Genomic DNA, 16,659 nt, shown 5'->3' on the forward strand with positions numbered 1-16,659 from the left:
AAGTGTGACCATTTGATTCATTCACAGCCATAATCGGATCAGCAGATGATGGAGATAATCGAGTGGTGAAAGGAGTGAAACCAATGTCAGACGAGTCAAACAAGGGTTCAACTTGAACGTCTTCAACTGGCTCAGGGTCAGACACCGGTTCCGGAATTTCAAAGTTATTGAAGATCACACTCACATCATAGAACCAGTCAGGAGTGCTTCCAGTGTTGGTGTAATTTCCTTCTTGAAAGTCCACATAGTACGATTCAATCACCATCTTTGTTCGTTTGTTGTAGACACGGTAAGCCTTCTGAGTGGATGAATACCCCATGAAGTAGCAGATATCACCCACAGCTTCAAACTTGACGAGATTTTCTTGAGTGTTCAACAGAGTGCACGAACATCCGAATGGCCTGAAGAAATCTATAAGAGGCTTTCTTTTGAAGAGAAGCTCGTATGCTGTCTTTCCATGAGGTTTCACGATGAGCACCCTGTTCAGAACGTAGCATGCTGTGTTAACTGCTTCAGCCCAGAAGATAATTGGAAGCTTGGAGTCCACCAGCATGGTTCTTGCAGCTTCAATCAACGTTCTGTTCTTGCGTTCAGCGACTCCATTTTGCTGAGGAGTTCTGGCTGCACTGTACTGCAGATGAATTCCTTTTTCTGCGCATAATGATATGAAGGTCTGATTTTTGAATTCAGACCCGTTGTCGCTTCTTATGGACTTCACTTTCCGTTTGGTTACGTTCTCTATCAAGGGAATGAATGCCTTCAATATTTCAGCAGTCTCGCTCTTTGCTTCAAGAAAATACACCCACGAAAAACGAGAGAAATCATCTGTTACAACCAAACAATAAGAGCTTTTAGCAAGACTTTTAACACTGATAGGACCAAAAAGATCCATGTGCAGTAACTGAAGTGGTGCAGAAATCGTGTTCACTGCTTTGGTTTTGTGAGGTTTCTTATGCTGTTTTCCCTGGGCGCATGCAATACATTTTTCAGAAAATGGAAATTCTTTAATCGGAAGACCTCTAACTAAGTTTAACTTAGATAGTTTATTCATATTTTTGAAATTGACATGGCCCAGTCGTCTATGCCAAAGCAGTGACTCCGATTCTGAAGCTTTAGAGATAAGGCATGTTAGATTGTCATTTGTCTTGGCATTCTTCATGTTGAGCACATATGTGTTGTTCTGTCTTGGAGCAGTAAGCATGATCATTTCTGCAGGAACAACATAACCCGGCTTCAGGAACAGGCATTCCATGTCATTGAACAGCACTGAGATTCCTTTATCACACACTTGAGAGACGCTCATGAGATTATAGCATAACTCTGGAACATAGTTGACATTTTCCAGCGTGAGAGCTTCGGATACTACATCGCCTACTCCAACAATCTTTCCTCCCTTTTCGTCTCCGGCAAAGGACACGAAGTCGCCGTCAATAAAGCGGAAGTTCTTCAATAGTTCTTTTAACCCCGTCATGTGTCTTGAGCATCCGCTGTCGACGTGCCAGATGTATTCCATGAGCATTCGAAGCCATTTCTGGAGCTTATTCTGATATATACAAATATACAAATATACAGATTAGTTTGATTTAGGAACCCAAATCTGTTTCATTTCAAATCTATCGTGGTTTTGACCCACTTTGACCTCTTTTTGTTTCCAAAGATACGCAGTTGAATCAACCAGATTTTTAACAGATTTCTTAAGATAATTTAGTTGCTGCGTGACGTTTGTAATAAAATCATGTTCTGGTTTAGGAAACTTTTTGGTTTTACAATGTTTCGCTGTATGTCCTAAATGACCACAGCGAAAACATCTTTTATGTCTGGGTCTTTTGGTGTGAGAAGATGATGTATGTGATGAGAGTCTTGAATTTTTTGCTTTCTTCATTTTCTTGTCCACTCTGCTTTCATCTTCGGGAAATTCTTCATCACTGTCTGAATCGAGTGAGCTTTCAGACGTGTCGTCTTTGCTTGAATTTTGTTCTTCACTTGCTTCATAACTTGAACATTCGAAGCTTTCATCACTTGTTGCTTGATCTTCAGTTGAGATTTCTGACTGCGAACTTTCTGATGTCTGTTCATCTTCTGTGGCAATGTCGCTTGATTCTACATTATCTTGATCTTCAGTAGCTTTCTTTTCTGATTCTGTCATACCTGTTCTGGAAGGAATAAATTCGGGAATTTCCTTTGTAAGGAATTTTCCAAAGCTATTCCTTTTTAATTCTGGCACAAATACAGGAGATTCACAAGCAACATTATCATCACGACACGCATAATTCAAACCATGACATTCAGACACATAAGGTTCATGATCACGGGTCTCAAATGTAGGCACATGGCCCTTACAGTCATCCACAGATTTAGTTTTAGGCACTTGGCCATTACAGTCATCCATCCTACTTAAACTATTACATTCATCCTTAACATTGTTTTTAGAACAATTCCAGACGAACCAGTTAACGGTGGAATAACTGTCGCCTGAATAACCAATTCCTATTTTTGACCCTCCGCAGTCTCCATCATCATCGCACACATCTTCTTTACACTCAATGGAATCTGCATCGCTTTTAGAACAGTTAGCAGTTGTCTCATTTTCATAAAATTCATTTTGTTCAACTGAGGCCTTTTCATTTATGAGATCATTTTCGGGATGAGGAGTAGGCATAGGCACGTAGTTTTTGCTGTGAGGCGGAAAGAAAAGTTTTCTTTCATTTCCGTGCCTATCCTTATAACCAATCCCGTCTTTCACAAACGTTGGTCGTTGGCAATTTTTGATGTCAGTAAAGGCCTTTTGACTGACATTCCATTTATCTATTATAATCTGGAGTTTGTTCTTTTCATTTAACGCTTTTTCTAACCTTTCAGTTAGATCATTTATGATAAAATCTTTTCTAAACACAAATTCTTTAAGAGTTTGCATTTCAGCCAAAGTTGAGTTCAACTTTCTCTGATATGCAGCCTCATTTTGTTTAAGCTCATTATTAATTTTCAAAGCTTTGTCCTTTTGCCTTTCAAACTCCAGATTTAGGAATTTATAATGTGCCACGACATCAACGCATGCTTCGGAGCATAACTTCTCCTTGAAACTAAGTGGAATACTATTTACCAAGTCTCTGTCAGCCTTCTCTTTTGATGCATCTGCTTTCATGGCTGTAGCTTGAACCTTATCCTTTCCTTTCTCAGCATCTTTTTCAGCTTTATCACCAGACTCCACTGAAGGCAGAATACCTTTCAATCCCTGGTCAGCATCATTGTTTCCAGTTGGGATTCCCGTTGTCTGCTTCTCAAAGTGTTTTGCAGATGATTCACTAGAGATTTTGGCCATCAGTGCTTTGTTGACTTGTTCCTTAGCTTCAGTGATCTCTTCGCTCCAGTCATAGTCTTCAACAACCAAAGCCTTCGGTGTGCTGGGAGAAGCGTTGCTTTTGTTCTCTTCGGCAGTGATCTGTTTAGCAGCTGGAGTAGCTTCACTGTTTCCCTCTTTCAACATCGGACAGTCACGCTTGAAGTGTCCAAGATTCTTACAATTGTAGCACCTCAGCTTAGACTTGTCAAAACCAGCTTTTCCAAGACCTAATCGCTTGCCTGTCTTGTCTTGAAACTTCTTCAATCTCAGAGTGATCATGGCCATTTGCCATTTCAGATCCATCTCTTCCATATCATCTGGATCAACCTGATACATGTCTTCGGCAGTAAACATTTCCTTCCTCAATTCCCCAGACATTAGGGCTTCATAGCTGCTTAGGAAAGTGTTGAAGAGTGCCACATTCTCGGTTGAAACTTTCAGTGCTTGAGTATCGACAGTGATCGTTTTCTCGACAACTTGTGGGGCTTTAGATGCGCTTGCGGAAGCATTTCCATAAATTAGATCAGAAGCTTGTGGAGTAATGCCCCCTGAAGCGAGAAACGCTACATTCTTCAGTCCTGCTGAAGGTTGAGTTGCTTTAGGTTGATATCCAGCAGTGTTCATCTCTCTCTTGTTTACGTCCATTTCAAATGCCCTTAGAGTGTTGATCAGATCTGTCAGAGTAACAGGATTAGGATTGTTGAGGAATTCCTTCTTGATCATCATACACTGCAAGCTCCATTCCTTGGGGAGCGAGTCAAGCAATTTCTTTATTGCAGCACGATTGGTTACAGGATTTCCAGCTTTCTTCATTTTGGTCATCATGTTTAGGAAGCGGCTAATGTGATCAGACAAGCTCTCTCCACGGACTCCGCAGAACATGTCGTATTGCTTCTGCACCATATCTCTCTTGCTTTCGATCAGTTCTTCATTTCCCTCATAGTACTCGATCAATGCATTCCAGAGTGCATTAGCAGTTCGGTGCTCTTCAAACATGTTGCAGTCGTTTGTTGATAAAGCCATGGTCAAAGCGGCGTGTGCACGACGATCACGTTGAATGAGGGCCTTGTCTTCGTCAGTGAAGGTGGTAGCATCGTTGTTAGGAACCACCGTATCTCCTCTAACTACCGTAGGAACGTGAGGTCCGGCCGTAACGGAGAGCCACAGATTGTAATCCGTATACTCGAAGAACGATTGAATGCGAGTTTTCCAAGTGCTAAAATCTTCCGCTCCTTTCAACTTTGGTGGGCGAGTGGTGGTTCCAGTTTCAAGTTCCGCTTGAGCGATTGGACTTAGTTGATTTAGCGACATTTTTCTTAGTTTTTGAGGAATGTGTGCTGAAACAGGTTTTAATTCGCTGAGAAACCAGTTAAAATCGCCGTCGAGCGATGTAGATTATGATCTCTGAGAACTTGTTCGCTGTCTTCGCTGATCTGATATCTGGCTAGTTCGCTGTCTTCGCTGTCGAGATGCTAGATCCTGCACGAACAACTACGCTGTCTACGCTGACAAATCAAACATCAAACGAAGTTAGATTATAATTGCCGGAAACCGTGATAGGAACGCTGTGATTCGCTAGCACGGTTCTCGAAGTCGCCTTCGATAAAATCGCTAATGGGTCAAATGATGCTATATCGCTGATGATCAGCAAATTTGCTCGAACGATAGTCGGCTAACTTGCTGATTATGCGATGAAACAGACAACGATTCAGACAAGATCGCTATCTTCGCTACGTTTAATGATTATCTTCGCTATATTCAAACTTATCGTCGCTGTGTTCAAAAATATCGTCGCTGTATTCAAAAATATCGTCGCTGTATTCAAAAATTTATCGCTATATTCAAGTTAACTTCGCCAACCAGAGGGTTTATCACGAACTAAAACCCTCTAATCACTCAAAAACAGCCCAAAAACCATGTTTAAATGCATCAAAATGACCAAAATGACTCACTAACCAAGTATTAACAACAACCTATTCATTAAACACACCAAATCAATCCATTTTAAGCCCAAAAATTTTAAAAACCTTGAAACTTTGAAAAACCTTCAAAAGCAATGAAAAATCTTAACAAGAACACAACAACCAAGAGCACAAAGGCTCTGATACCAAATTGTAGATCCCAAAACGTATCCGGATCACAGTGGTTGGTTGTTTTAGTCCAAAACACCTATTGATTAAGTGTTTGAACTATGAATAGTCAAGAAATGTCAAGAATGAAGATGAAGGTGAAGCTAATGGATTGATGAATACAACTAGTGTTGTATTGAATCCAAACAGAAAGATATAACAATACACAACCTTGGAAATCAGATTAAAGTTCAACAAGAATGTAAACAACACTTCTATTGCACCAAGAGCCAAAAGCTTGAGAATGTTACAATGCTTGGGGTATTTATACTAGAGTCCTGACTAACCAGCAAATTTATAAATTTGCTGGTATCTTAACTACACTAGGTCAGGAATATAACTTCTAGATAATTACAAAAACAACCCCTAAACATTCAAAATGCATACAAACTACAATTAAACTGATCCAGCACAAGTACCAACGATCTCATGTCTGACTAACTGGGTTAGTCACTAACTGAGTTTTCTAACTCAGTTAGTGCTGTTCTTTGATAAAATTAACCTGGTTAGCTGATTTAACCAGGATTTAGCTAACCAGATTAGTTTAACTAACCAAAATACTCAAAAATCATTAAAAATTCAGTTTTAAAATATTTATTTATTTAATTTTAATTATTAGCTTATTTATTTAAAATATTAATAAAATAATATAAAAATTATTTTAACCCAATTTTGATATTTTCACCGAATTAACGTATAAATTCCCGATTTTTATACGGTTTAGGGTAATCTCTTGGCAATGATGAATTTGAGAGCTGAGATTAAGATGTAATTTCACTGTTTTTACGTGTTTAACATAGTTTATCATGTTTTTAATTGTTTTGACAATACATAGCATTCAAACACAAATATGAATAAAATAATTCACTTTCATTATGATTTCAAGTCTCGAGTACAATTTAGGAATAAAACCAAATACCACAAAGGTACAGCTTGCAAAAATAGAAAGTACAAGTAGACTTGCCAAAAATGGAAAGATTGAAAAAACGAGGTGTCACATTTTGTAAAGTAGTTTGCTCTCAACATAATTGAATTGTTGTTGAATAAAGCTATTAATCATTAATTTATATCAATTTTGTAAGTCTGCAGTAATTATTTTTTTTACTCTCTGTCAATATATGTTATGCATGGTTTTCTAAGAAACGACCCGTGTTTGCACACGGGTCTTACCGCTAGTACTATATAATAAAAGAAACCATTTTTGGTACACTTGTCATATCATCATATTAGGCCATGTTTTATAGATAAATATTATTTTAATTTAATATTTTCTAATTAATTAAAGGTAATCCTTCTACTAAATATTATTTAGTTTAATTTCTTATGGATAATTATTATTTAGTTTAATCTCTTACTCATTTATAATATTATTTATTTAACTAATAGAGTAAATTACGATTTTGGTCCCTGTGGTTATATCACTTTTACTCTTTTAGCCCAAAAAGATTTTTTAACATCTGAGCCTTAACGTCTTTTTTTCTAATCTTTTTGGCCTCTAACGTCTTTGTTCTAACCCTTTTAGCCCCTAACATTTAATGGATGGGGTTAATGTTAGGGGACAAAAAGGTTAGAAAAAAAGACGTTGGGGGCTCAGATGTTAATTAAATTCTTTTTTGGGCTAAAGGGTAAAAGTGATATAACAATAGGGGTCAAAATCGTAATTTACTCTAACTAATATTATTTATCATTTATACATTTATGGAGTTTTAAATAATGGGTTAAATTTATTGAGACTTCATTAACAAATTTTACTAAAACATTAATGTGTGACACATGTCGTTTATTGTAGGTATTTATTTTATGATTTTCTCGCCTCACTTCCAAACTTATCTTATATTAATTAAATAAATAAATGAATAATGAGCTAATATTAAGTTTTATCCTACTTTAAATTTCGAATACCATTCTTCTATTTTTCTTATAAAATATTATCTGAAATTGTAAATTGTTAATTTAAAACATTTTAAATAAAACAAATTATTTATCACGAAAACCAAACTTTGTATTAATATATTAAATATTTTTATTTTCACTATACAAAATTATATTTACTAACTTTTTTTATTATTTGGTATATAAAATTACATTTATTTAACTCGTGTAATAAATGAGGTTTTTTAAAGATGTATTATTTTATTATTTGGTAAACAAAATTACATTTATTCAACCCATGTAATACATGTGGTTTTAAAGATATAATTTTTTTATTTGGTATATAAAACTATATTAATTCAACCTGTACAGTATGGTTCTTATATATATAACTTTTTTATTATTTAATATATAAAATCATATTTATTCAACCCGTGCAATAACGGAAGATTTTAAAGATATAATATTTTATTATTTAGTATATAAATTTATTTACTCAACCCGTATAATACACGGGGTTATAACCTAGTTAAATAATAAAAGGTTATATCTTTATGAACCCCGTATATTATACGGGTTAAATAAATGTAATTTTATATATCAAATAATAAAAACAAGTTATATCTTTAAAAACCACGTGTATTACACAGATTAAATAAATGTAATTTTGTATACTAAATACTAAAAACGTCGTATCTTTAAGAAACCCGTGTATAATCGGGTTGAATAAATCTACCAAATAATAAAAAAAAATACATCCTTAAAAACCCCGTATATTACACGTGTTGAATAGATATAAAGAGAGTTATATCTTTAAAAACCATGTGTATTACACAGATTAAATAAATGTAATTTTGTATATTAAATACTCAAAACGTCGTATCTTTAAAAAACCCGTGTATAGTCGGGTTGAAAAGTCTAGCAAATAATAAAAGAATATATCCTTAAAAACCCCGTGTATTACACGTGCTGAATAAATCTAATTTTACATAGCAAATGATAAAAAGTTATATTTTAAAAAACTTCATATATTACACGGGTTATATAAATGTAACATTGTATAGTAAATAATAAAAAAAAGTTATATTTTTTAAAAACCTCGTATTTTATACAAGTTGAATAAATATAATTTTGTATACCAAATAATATAAAAAGTTCTATTTTTAATAAATTTGGATATCATTTAATATTAATTTATTATTTATATATTTAATATAAGATAAGTAGGAAAGAGAGGTGTTTGTTTTAAAAATATATTAAATTAACAATTTAGATTTGAGGATAATATTTCATTAAAGTATGATAAGATTTAATATTAATTTATTATTTATTTAGTTAATATAATATAAGTATAAATTTGAGGATACCTTTAATGAATGACACGTATCCAAAAGTTGGTTTCTTTTATTATAGTAGATAGATTAATCAAAACGTGTTTAAAACAAAAACAAGATGAATTAGACTTCGTGCTTGAAATTGTGTGATTAGAATAACAAAAGCTGTAAAAACTTGAAAGAAAATGGATGAAACTTGTACCATATGATATGCTTCCTGGTCGGTCCTTGAAGCATTTCGTCAGCCTGATTTGTAGGGACGATCCGAGTCGAGCCGGGGCAAGTTTGGACTCGGCTCAATTGTAAACCGAGTTGACTCGACTCGGCTCGAATTTGAAACCGAGCTGAAAATCTTAAGCTTGAGCTTGACTTGATTTTTAACCAAGCCGGCTTGGCTTGGCTCGATTAGGCTCGAATTTAAAAATGTATATTAATACATAACTTTCAAAATTAAATAGTCTAAGATATTATTTAGGGGGTGTTTGGCCTAGCTTTTTTAACAAAGCTTATAGCTTTTTTTAGCTTTTTTTACAAAATAAGCTTTGTTTGGTGTTTGGTTTAGCTTTTTAAGCTTATGCTTATTAGCTTATATAAGCTAATTTGAAGAAGCTTATTTGATAATGGTTTTTTAGCTTATTTGAAGAAGCTTCTTTGTGTAAGGGCAAATGATATAAAATAAGCTATCAGCTAATCCAAACACTTACAAAGAGCTTATCAAATGATAGAAAATAAGCTATAAGATAGTTTAAAATATAAGCATAAGCCAAAAAATAAAAGCTAGGCCAAACACCCCCTTAATAGTATAAAGGGACATATCCAAAATAAGTTCACCCTACTATATTACAAGCAAAAATTAAGTTCAATTAAATACAAAAAAAAAAAAAATTAATCTCGACGAATACAATATAAATTCATTAAACATCATAATCAACCACAAATATGTCATATATGTATTAGTGCACTCCTAAATACCTGCAAATAATAACTAATTTTCTATAATACATTATATTTATATTAAAATAAAGCGTATTAAAAATAAAATAATCCGAGCTAACAAACAAGCCAAACTGAGCCAAATTAATATGGCTCGTTACGAACCGAGCCGAGCTAGGCTCAATTTCTAACCGAGCCGAGCCGATTCGCCTCAGTTTCAAATCAAGCCATATCGAACGAGCTTTTTTCGAGCTAAATCTGAGCGAGCTTTTTTCGAGCTAAATCTGAGCGAGCTTTTTTCGAGCTAAATTCGAGCGAGCTTTTTTCGAGCTAAATTCGAGCAAGCTTCAAACAAACTCTGAGCCATAAGCTTTTTCGACAGTCCTAGGATGGGACGGTATCCCAAACATTCCATCAATACCACCTCCTGTTTTTTCCGATTGCTGTAGTCTGTAAGACAAACTCGTAAGAGAAGGGTGTGAAATATGTATTAGTCAAGAGATATTCGTGTTTAACAGTGACCTCAACCAACACTAATGAATTAGTTTAGTCGTTTTCTTGAGCCAAGAATAACGTTGAAGACTGTAGTTCAAATCATTTTTATGTTTATGTAATGTTTTTTTTTTTTTTTTATTTCTTGTAATTAATTTTACAAGTGGTTGAATAAAACAAAAGTATAAAAGTGGTTGATGACTGTAGTAAGTTTTCAGCAAAGAATAAAACTAAAACAAAAGTATAACAATGGGTTTTCAGCAAAGAATAAACAAAAGTAATAAGTATAACAGTGGGTTAAATAATGAATATTTTACTTTAGAACGATCGAGATAGTATGGATTCGTCAAAATAAAACACACACATGACATTGTTCCCCTATTTATCGCCACATAACCAAAATCTTTCAAACATTAACACTACTTCATAAATACATCCAAATCTAAAACCAAATATATTCATAAATCTCCATTTTAATATTATTATATGATATAATAATACCAAATTAAATCAACAACCAAGACTAAAACACCATTTCAATAGGATAGTTATCAACACAATCATTCCAAGGATTATGAACCGACGGTTTAACACTCCGAACCGCTTCCCAAACCGCACTATTACACTTAAACCCGCTTCCAAACGCAATCTGCCAAACCCGGTTCCCTTTCTTCATCCTCCCTTTAGCCTCCGTGTAAGCCAACTCATACCATATCGAACTCGAAGACGTGTTCCCGAACCGGTGCAACGTCATTCTCGACGGTTCAACATGCTCCTGAGTCAACTGCAAGTTCTTCTCCATCTCATCAATAACCGCCCGACCACCAGCATGAATACAAAAATGATCAAACGCCATTTTAAAATCCGGCAAGTAGGGTTTAATCTTCCAGTTTATGATTTTTCTAGCAACAAGATTAACGAAAAACAATAGCTGCTCGCTTATTGGAAGTACTAGTGGACCTAGGGTTGTAATATTTGTTTTCAAAGCACCCGCTACGACCGACATTAAATCTTTTGAAAGAGAAACTCCGGTGTTACCATCGGGGTCTTGTTCCTGGTACACGCAGCGATACGCTGTGTTGTCGAAGCCGTAGTGTGTCCGGACAACGTGGAGGAGTTTGTATTTCGACCGGTTTTTGTCGCTGGAGTTGTTGGATAACAAAACAGCTGCGCAACCGACTCTGAACAGACAGTTAGGTATCAGCATTGACTTTTTGTTACCGAAATACCAGTTTTGAGTGATGTTTTCTGTGCTCACGACCAGTGCGTAAGTGTTTCGGTGAACTTGTAGCATATCTTTTGCTAGATCTACAGCGATTACGCCCGCACTGCATCCCATACCACTGAGATTAAACGTTTTGATGTTTCCTCGAAGTTTGTATTTGTTAACTATCATGGAAGATAGTGAAGGTGTTGGATTAAAAAGGCTGCAATTCACCACTAATATTCCGATATCTTTAGGGTTTACTTTTGTTGATTTGAGTAGATCATCTATGGCTCCGAACATTACTAATTCAGCTTCTTCTCTTGCAGTAACCATAGATGGTTCCGCTGGGATCGCGTGTAGGGCTGCGGGGAGGTAGGTTTCCTCCCCGAGGCCGGAGCGTTCCAGGATCTTACGTTGGAACTCCAACGAAGATTCGTTGAATGCTCCGTGAATTTTGGAGTGTTCCATGAACACTTGGTATGGGACTTTGAGGTGGGCTGGTGGACGGTAGCAAGAATAGTCAACGAGGTAAACGGGTCGGGGTCGGGTCATACGGTAGGTGGTGAATCCGATTATGGTGATGAAAGTTATGGTGGTGACTAGGATGAGGTGGTATTGGAGGTGGTTGTAGAGGTTGATGACGTCATGGTGGTTGAGTTGGGTGGCGTGGACGGCGGTGACGGCGATGAGAGGGAGGAGACAGAGGGTTAATAGATGGGTGATTAAGTAATGGTAGCCTAATTTCACGTATTTTAGTTTGACATTTGCGTGAAAATCTGGGAGTTTTCGTGGGGGTTGTTGGATCTCGATTGTGGCGGTGCTGGTGGCCAGGGGACGGTGGGAGGCGGTGGCCATACGGCGGAGATGGAAAAGAGTTTTGAGGGTGGTGATGGGAAGGAAAATGTCATATACATGGAAGACTTAGACTGTGTTCCGAGTTAAATTAAAGAGAGAAAAGAAAGGATTCTTTCATTTTCTTTTCTCTTCTCTCCGGTTCTTTCCAAATTGGAAAGATTAATTTTAAACAAAAGATCTCTCATTTTCTCTTCTTTTCTCTCCTTTAATGAAACTCTGGAACATAACTAAAAATTATTTCCTTCCAAATCTTTTCTTTTCTCTCCTTTAATGAAACTCGGGAACATAGCGTTAAAGAGGGGTTTGATTTCATATTCTTCCTACCAAACAAATAGTGTGATATTTGACATTTTCTTAATTTCTTTGAATTAAAACAGGAAGTTAATATTCACACATAATTTATCCCGCCTCCTAGCCCAGTTGGGTATTCCCACTTGGGTTAAGTTGGGCCGGCTTCCTCCTTGGAGGTCGCCGGTTCGACTCCCGGCTGCGGCATACGGGGGGTGGGAGTCCCAATGATGGATCGTTCCTACCGAGGTATGGTGCGGTCCTGAGGGCAACCCGGTTTTACCCAGTTGTTACCCCAGCGAGTCTCTCGTGTGGGGGCAGTATGGTTTCCGGGCGGAAGTCAGCTTGCGCAACGGCCGGCGCCTGATCGAACATCGCCTCCGTAAGAGCGGGGCTGACGGGGAAATGTCTTTGATATGACCCCAGAGACCAATTCGGTCTTGTACAGAGAAAATCTCCTTCCAAAAAAAATATTCACACATAATTACATAATTAAAACAGGAAGTTAGTGATTTTTCCAGAGTGTTTGTGTAGTTCGGTTAAGGTTACATGTATATTGGGTGGTTTAATGGCAAAGGGGGATTCAAGGCTTTTGGATGTAGTACTTATTGTATTAATCTTTTCACAACAATAAATTTTGATCACATTCATAGTATTTGTTTGCATAAGACCATGTGTAGTGGTAAATCAATATAATGCCCCTACCATGGGGCGTTTTGCGACACGTGTCATCCCAGTCAGCATGAGGCATTATAGTATAAAGTGGTGTAGTGGGGCATTATTCCAATAACGCCCATGCAATCATTTCCCAATTATTTTTTTTAATTTAAAACATAAAAAAATACAATACTAAAAAATTAAAAACAGAAAATAAAAATAAAGAAAATAAAAATACAGAAAATAAAAAACAGAAAATAAAATACAGAAATTAAAAAAAATACAATACTAAAAAATTACTTTAGGGCCTAATGTTTCAAAACAGAAAATAATAAAGTTTAAAAGTATAGGGGCCTAAGTGTCAATATCAAAGTTTTAAAAAAAAAACCTTTCTTCTTCTTCATGCCCTTCTTCTTCCCTTCTGCAAACCCAGAAAATCCGGCCAAAAATCCGACAAAAAATCCGGCCACAACCCCATCTCTCTCTCTAAACCCACATGTCCTCAATTGATTGGGCATTCAAACCATGGTTCAGCGTTTTAATAAACACGCCGGAGCCATTTTTTTTCAAAAAAAACGCCCGGTAACGCCGCATGTAACGGAGGTGCGGGCGTTTTCCGGCGTTTTTTTTGAAGTTTTTTTAAAAAATACGCCCCATTACGGGGGGACTAAGAGAGAGAAAAGAAATGGTTAACAATCCCCCTAACAAAGAAGAAATTGATTTTGAACAATTACGAAATCAAAGTGTAGAAGAACAAACCAAAGGATTATCGATTATCTAACAAGAAATTAAGAAATTAAATCAGCTAAAAAAATTATATCATAATATCGATTATGGATTTAGTAAGGAAGGTGGGTGTGGGGGGCGTCACCCCACCACCTCAGACTTCATAGTGTCTAAGGGGCTCCATCGTCCACACCGCCACAATTAAGGTGGGGGAGGGGGGGCATCATCCTTCCGCCACGGCGCCACCATGTTAACGAGCAGGGGGGGGGGGCTCCATCGAATTTGATTGGCTTTAAAGGGGAGCGCTATAAAGCCCCTAGCCACACCCTCCACACCCTTCAAGTTAAAGGAAAGGGCTTTAAAGCCCTTGTGTGACGTGGCGGTGATCTGACGCTGAGGTGACGGTGATAAAGCCCCTAGCCACACCCTCTAGCCTAATAACACATAACCAAATGAATCCACACGGGGGGGGGGGGGGATTGCGGGTTGGGCCTTGCGGGTTGTTTGCTACTAGGCAACCTTTGATTTTCTATTCTTAAAAATATAGTTTTTTCCATTCATGTAACATTAAATTTTCAGTTGTGTTTGGTTTGAAGCCATCATTTAAAGAACATAAAAAAGAAAAAGTTAACTTCTATGCGTATACTGTTAGACACATTAATGTTTTAAAACGTGTTTTTATGTTTTTTTTAGAAAGACAGTAAAGTCACTTAAATAAATAAAGAGTGTTGATATTGGTACACTATTCTACTCTCTCTCTCTCTCTATAGAAAGAAAAAGGGTGAAATAAAATTTTAAGGTGTACTAATAAGAGATGAACCTAAATTATAAATAAACTAGTAAGGGTCTGTTTGATATGTGGTAATGGAATGGACGAAGGAATGGAATGGACAAGGTAATGGAATGGACGAGGGAATGCAATGGATCATTACCATTCCATATCTTGTTCGGTTATCATGTGAATGGAATGAATTATTATTGTGTATTGTTTAGTAGGCAAGAAAAACGGAGTAATAAAATTTGCGGTGATTGGTGGTGGTGGTCGGTGGTAGTGATTTTAGGTGGTTATAGGTGGCGGTGGTGGGTGTCGACGACGACGATGGGTAATGGTGGCGGCGGCGAGTGGCGGTGCGGTTTGAAGAATTCTAGAGAAACATTACAAGTCAAAGGAGAACATTACATGATCTCTATAAAAACCATAAGTTAGCAAAAAAGAAAAAAGAAAAAGAAAACATTGTATCACCATTTGTTGGCAGCCGTGTTTGAAGAATTCTTTGGGACTTCCAAAACTTTTTCCACAAGTCCACAGTAGTTAAACTAAATAAATTACAAATCATCCCCAAATGGACATTGTGATGATTAAGTGATGTTATTTAGAACAAAATTATGAGTTTAAATTTTGTAAAATGTATGTGTTAGTGTATTTATCATATAAAATCTAGAAATTGTTATTAAAACAAGACAAATTTCAAGTCGTTATTATATGTATTTGATGAGTTAACAAGATTCGGTAATTTTTATTGATGTGATATTCATATAAAACGTCACTTTTATCATAAAATTGACATAAATAACTAACTAGAAAAAATATTTTTTTAGGGTGTTCGTATTCTTACACCTCTCTTCTTTATGACGATTCTGTCTCTCTTTATATATACAGAATATAAGATATAAAGGTGTAAAAATAAAATGACAATTTTTTAAGAGCAACTTATTACATATATAAATACAACTTCATATTGCATTTGCAAGAATTTAAACTCATAACATATGGTCATTTACTATACCATTAGACCACAAGGTCATAGGTAATTAGGAGTTATAAATTATTAGTTATATGTAATAACAAAATTTTGTAAATTAAAGAAAAAAGACTTTGCCTTTCAAAAAAAAAAAAAAGACTTCAATTATTCACGCACCATTATATTTTTTTTTTCACTCTATCTCTCTATGTATATATAGAAAGAGATATGTATATATAGAAAGAGATAGGGGTTGGGTTTATGAATATTAACTCTTAAGAGGTAGGGTTTATGAATATTAACTCTCAAGAAAAAAAAGTTAACAAATAAAATACCTATATATTTTTTTTTTTTTGAAATAGGCGATTTTATTAGAAGGAAAGAACAACAGGAACACATAGCCTTAGCAAGTTGCTAAGGCATTAGTTCAGGTACAGCAAGAATCAAACCAAATACAGCAACTACAAAACTTAGATAAAAACTTAGAGAGTTATTTAAAACAATTAAAACTGCACCATTCTTCCCACTCCAGTTCCGATTTTCCAGCTCTAGCTTTGACCCATAGAAACGATATTGCTTTGATGTCCCCAACCGCTCTTGAAACATTTGTTGTCCTCCCATTAAAAATCAAATTATTTCTGATCCGCCATATACTCCAACATGTTGCCGCAATAATGAGATATATCGCCTTCTTTTTCTCTTGTGACGAACTATGAGAGTCAATATGTTCCATTAATCCTACGACGCTCAAAAGATATCTCGGGAGGGGTATTTTGACCCATAACGAGATCGCCGTCCAGACTAACTGAGCATATTGACATGAAACCAATAAATGATCAATCGATTCAGTAGCCAAACCACATAATGCACATGAGACCGAAGGAATATGGATGTTTCTTAAAGCCAATGCATCTCTAGTCGGTACTCGATCCAGCACCGCTCTCCATAGGAAGCAATTTATTTTCTTCGGTACCCAGCTCAGCCATTTAAGAACACGTGTCTCCGGGATCAAGTTCATTCCATCCAGTTCCGACCGCAAGCTGCTCACTTTGAATTCTTCTTGTTTATCTTCTTGTTTCCAAAG

The 16,659-nt window shown here is 36.1% G+C and overlaps 2 protein-coding genes across 2 annotated transcripts; both read right to left on the minus strand.

Annotated features, from left to right (window-relative positions):
• Positions 1-2,225: 2,225 nt before the first annotated feature.
• On the minus strand, positions 2,226-3,529 carry LOC118483167. The gene is made up of 2 exons (XM_035978704.1): positions 3,101-3,529; positions 2,226-2,550 (listed from the first exon to the last, which is right to left on the minus strand). Exons 1-2 carry the CDS (start codon positions 3,482-3,484, stop codon positions 2,488-2,490), a joined length of 447 nt encoding a protein of 148 aa, XP_035834597.1. The 5' UTR covers positions 3,485-3,529; the 3' UTR covers positions 2,226-2,487.
• Positions 3,530-10,567: 7,038 nt separating this feature from the next.
• On the minus strand, positions 10,568-12,225 carry LOC110885983 (3-ketoacyl-CoA synthase 9). The gene has a single exon (XM_022133728.2). It carries the CDS (start codon positions 12,160-12,162, stop codon positions 10,624-10,626), a length of 1,539 nt encoding a protein of 512 aa, XP_021989420.1. The 5' UTR covers positions 12,163-12,225; the 3' UTR covers positions 10,568-10,623.
• Positions 12,226-16,659: the final 4,434 nt, after the last annotated feature.

The sequence above is a fragment of the Helianthus annuus genome, chromosome 10, assembly GCF_002127325.2.
Source record: "Helianthus annuus cultivar XRQ/B chromosome 10, HanXRQr2.0-SUNRISE, whole genome shotgun sequence".
In the NCBI taxonomy this organism is placed as follows: domain Eukaryota; kingdom Viridiplantae; phylum Streptophyta; class Magnoliopsida; order Asterales; family Asteraceae; genus Helianthus; species Helianthus annuus.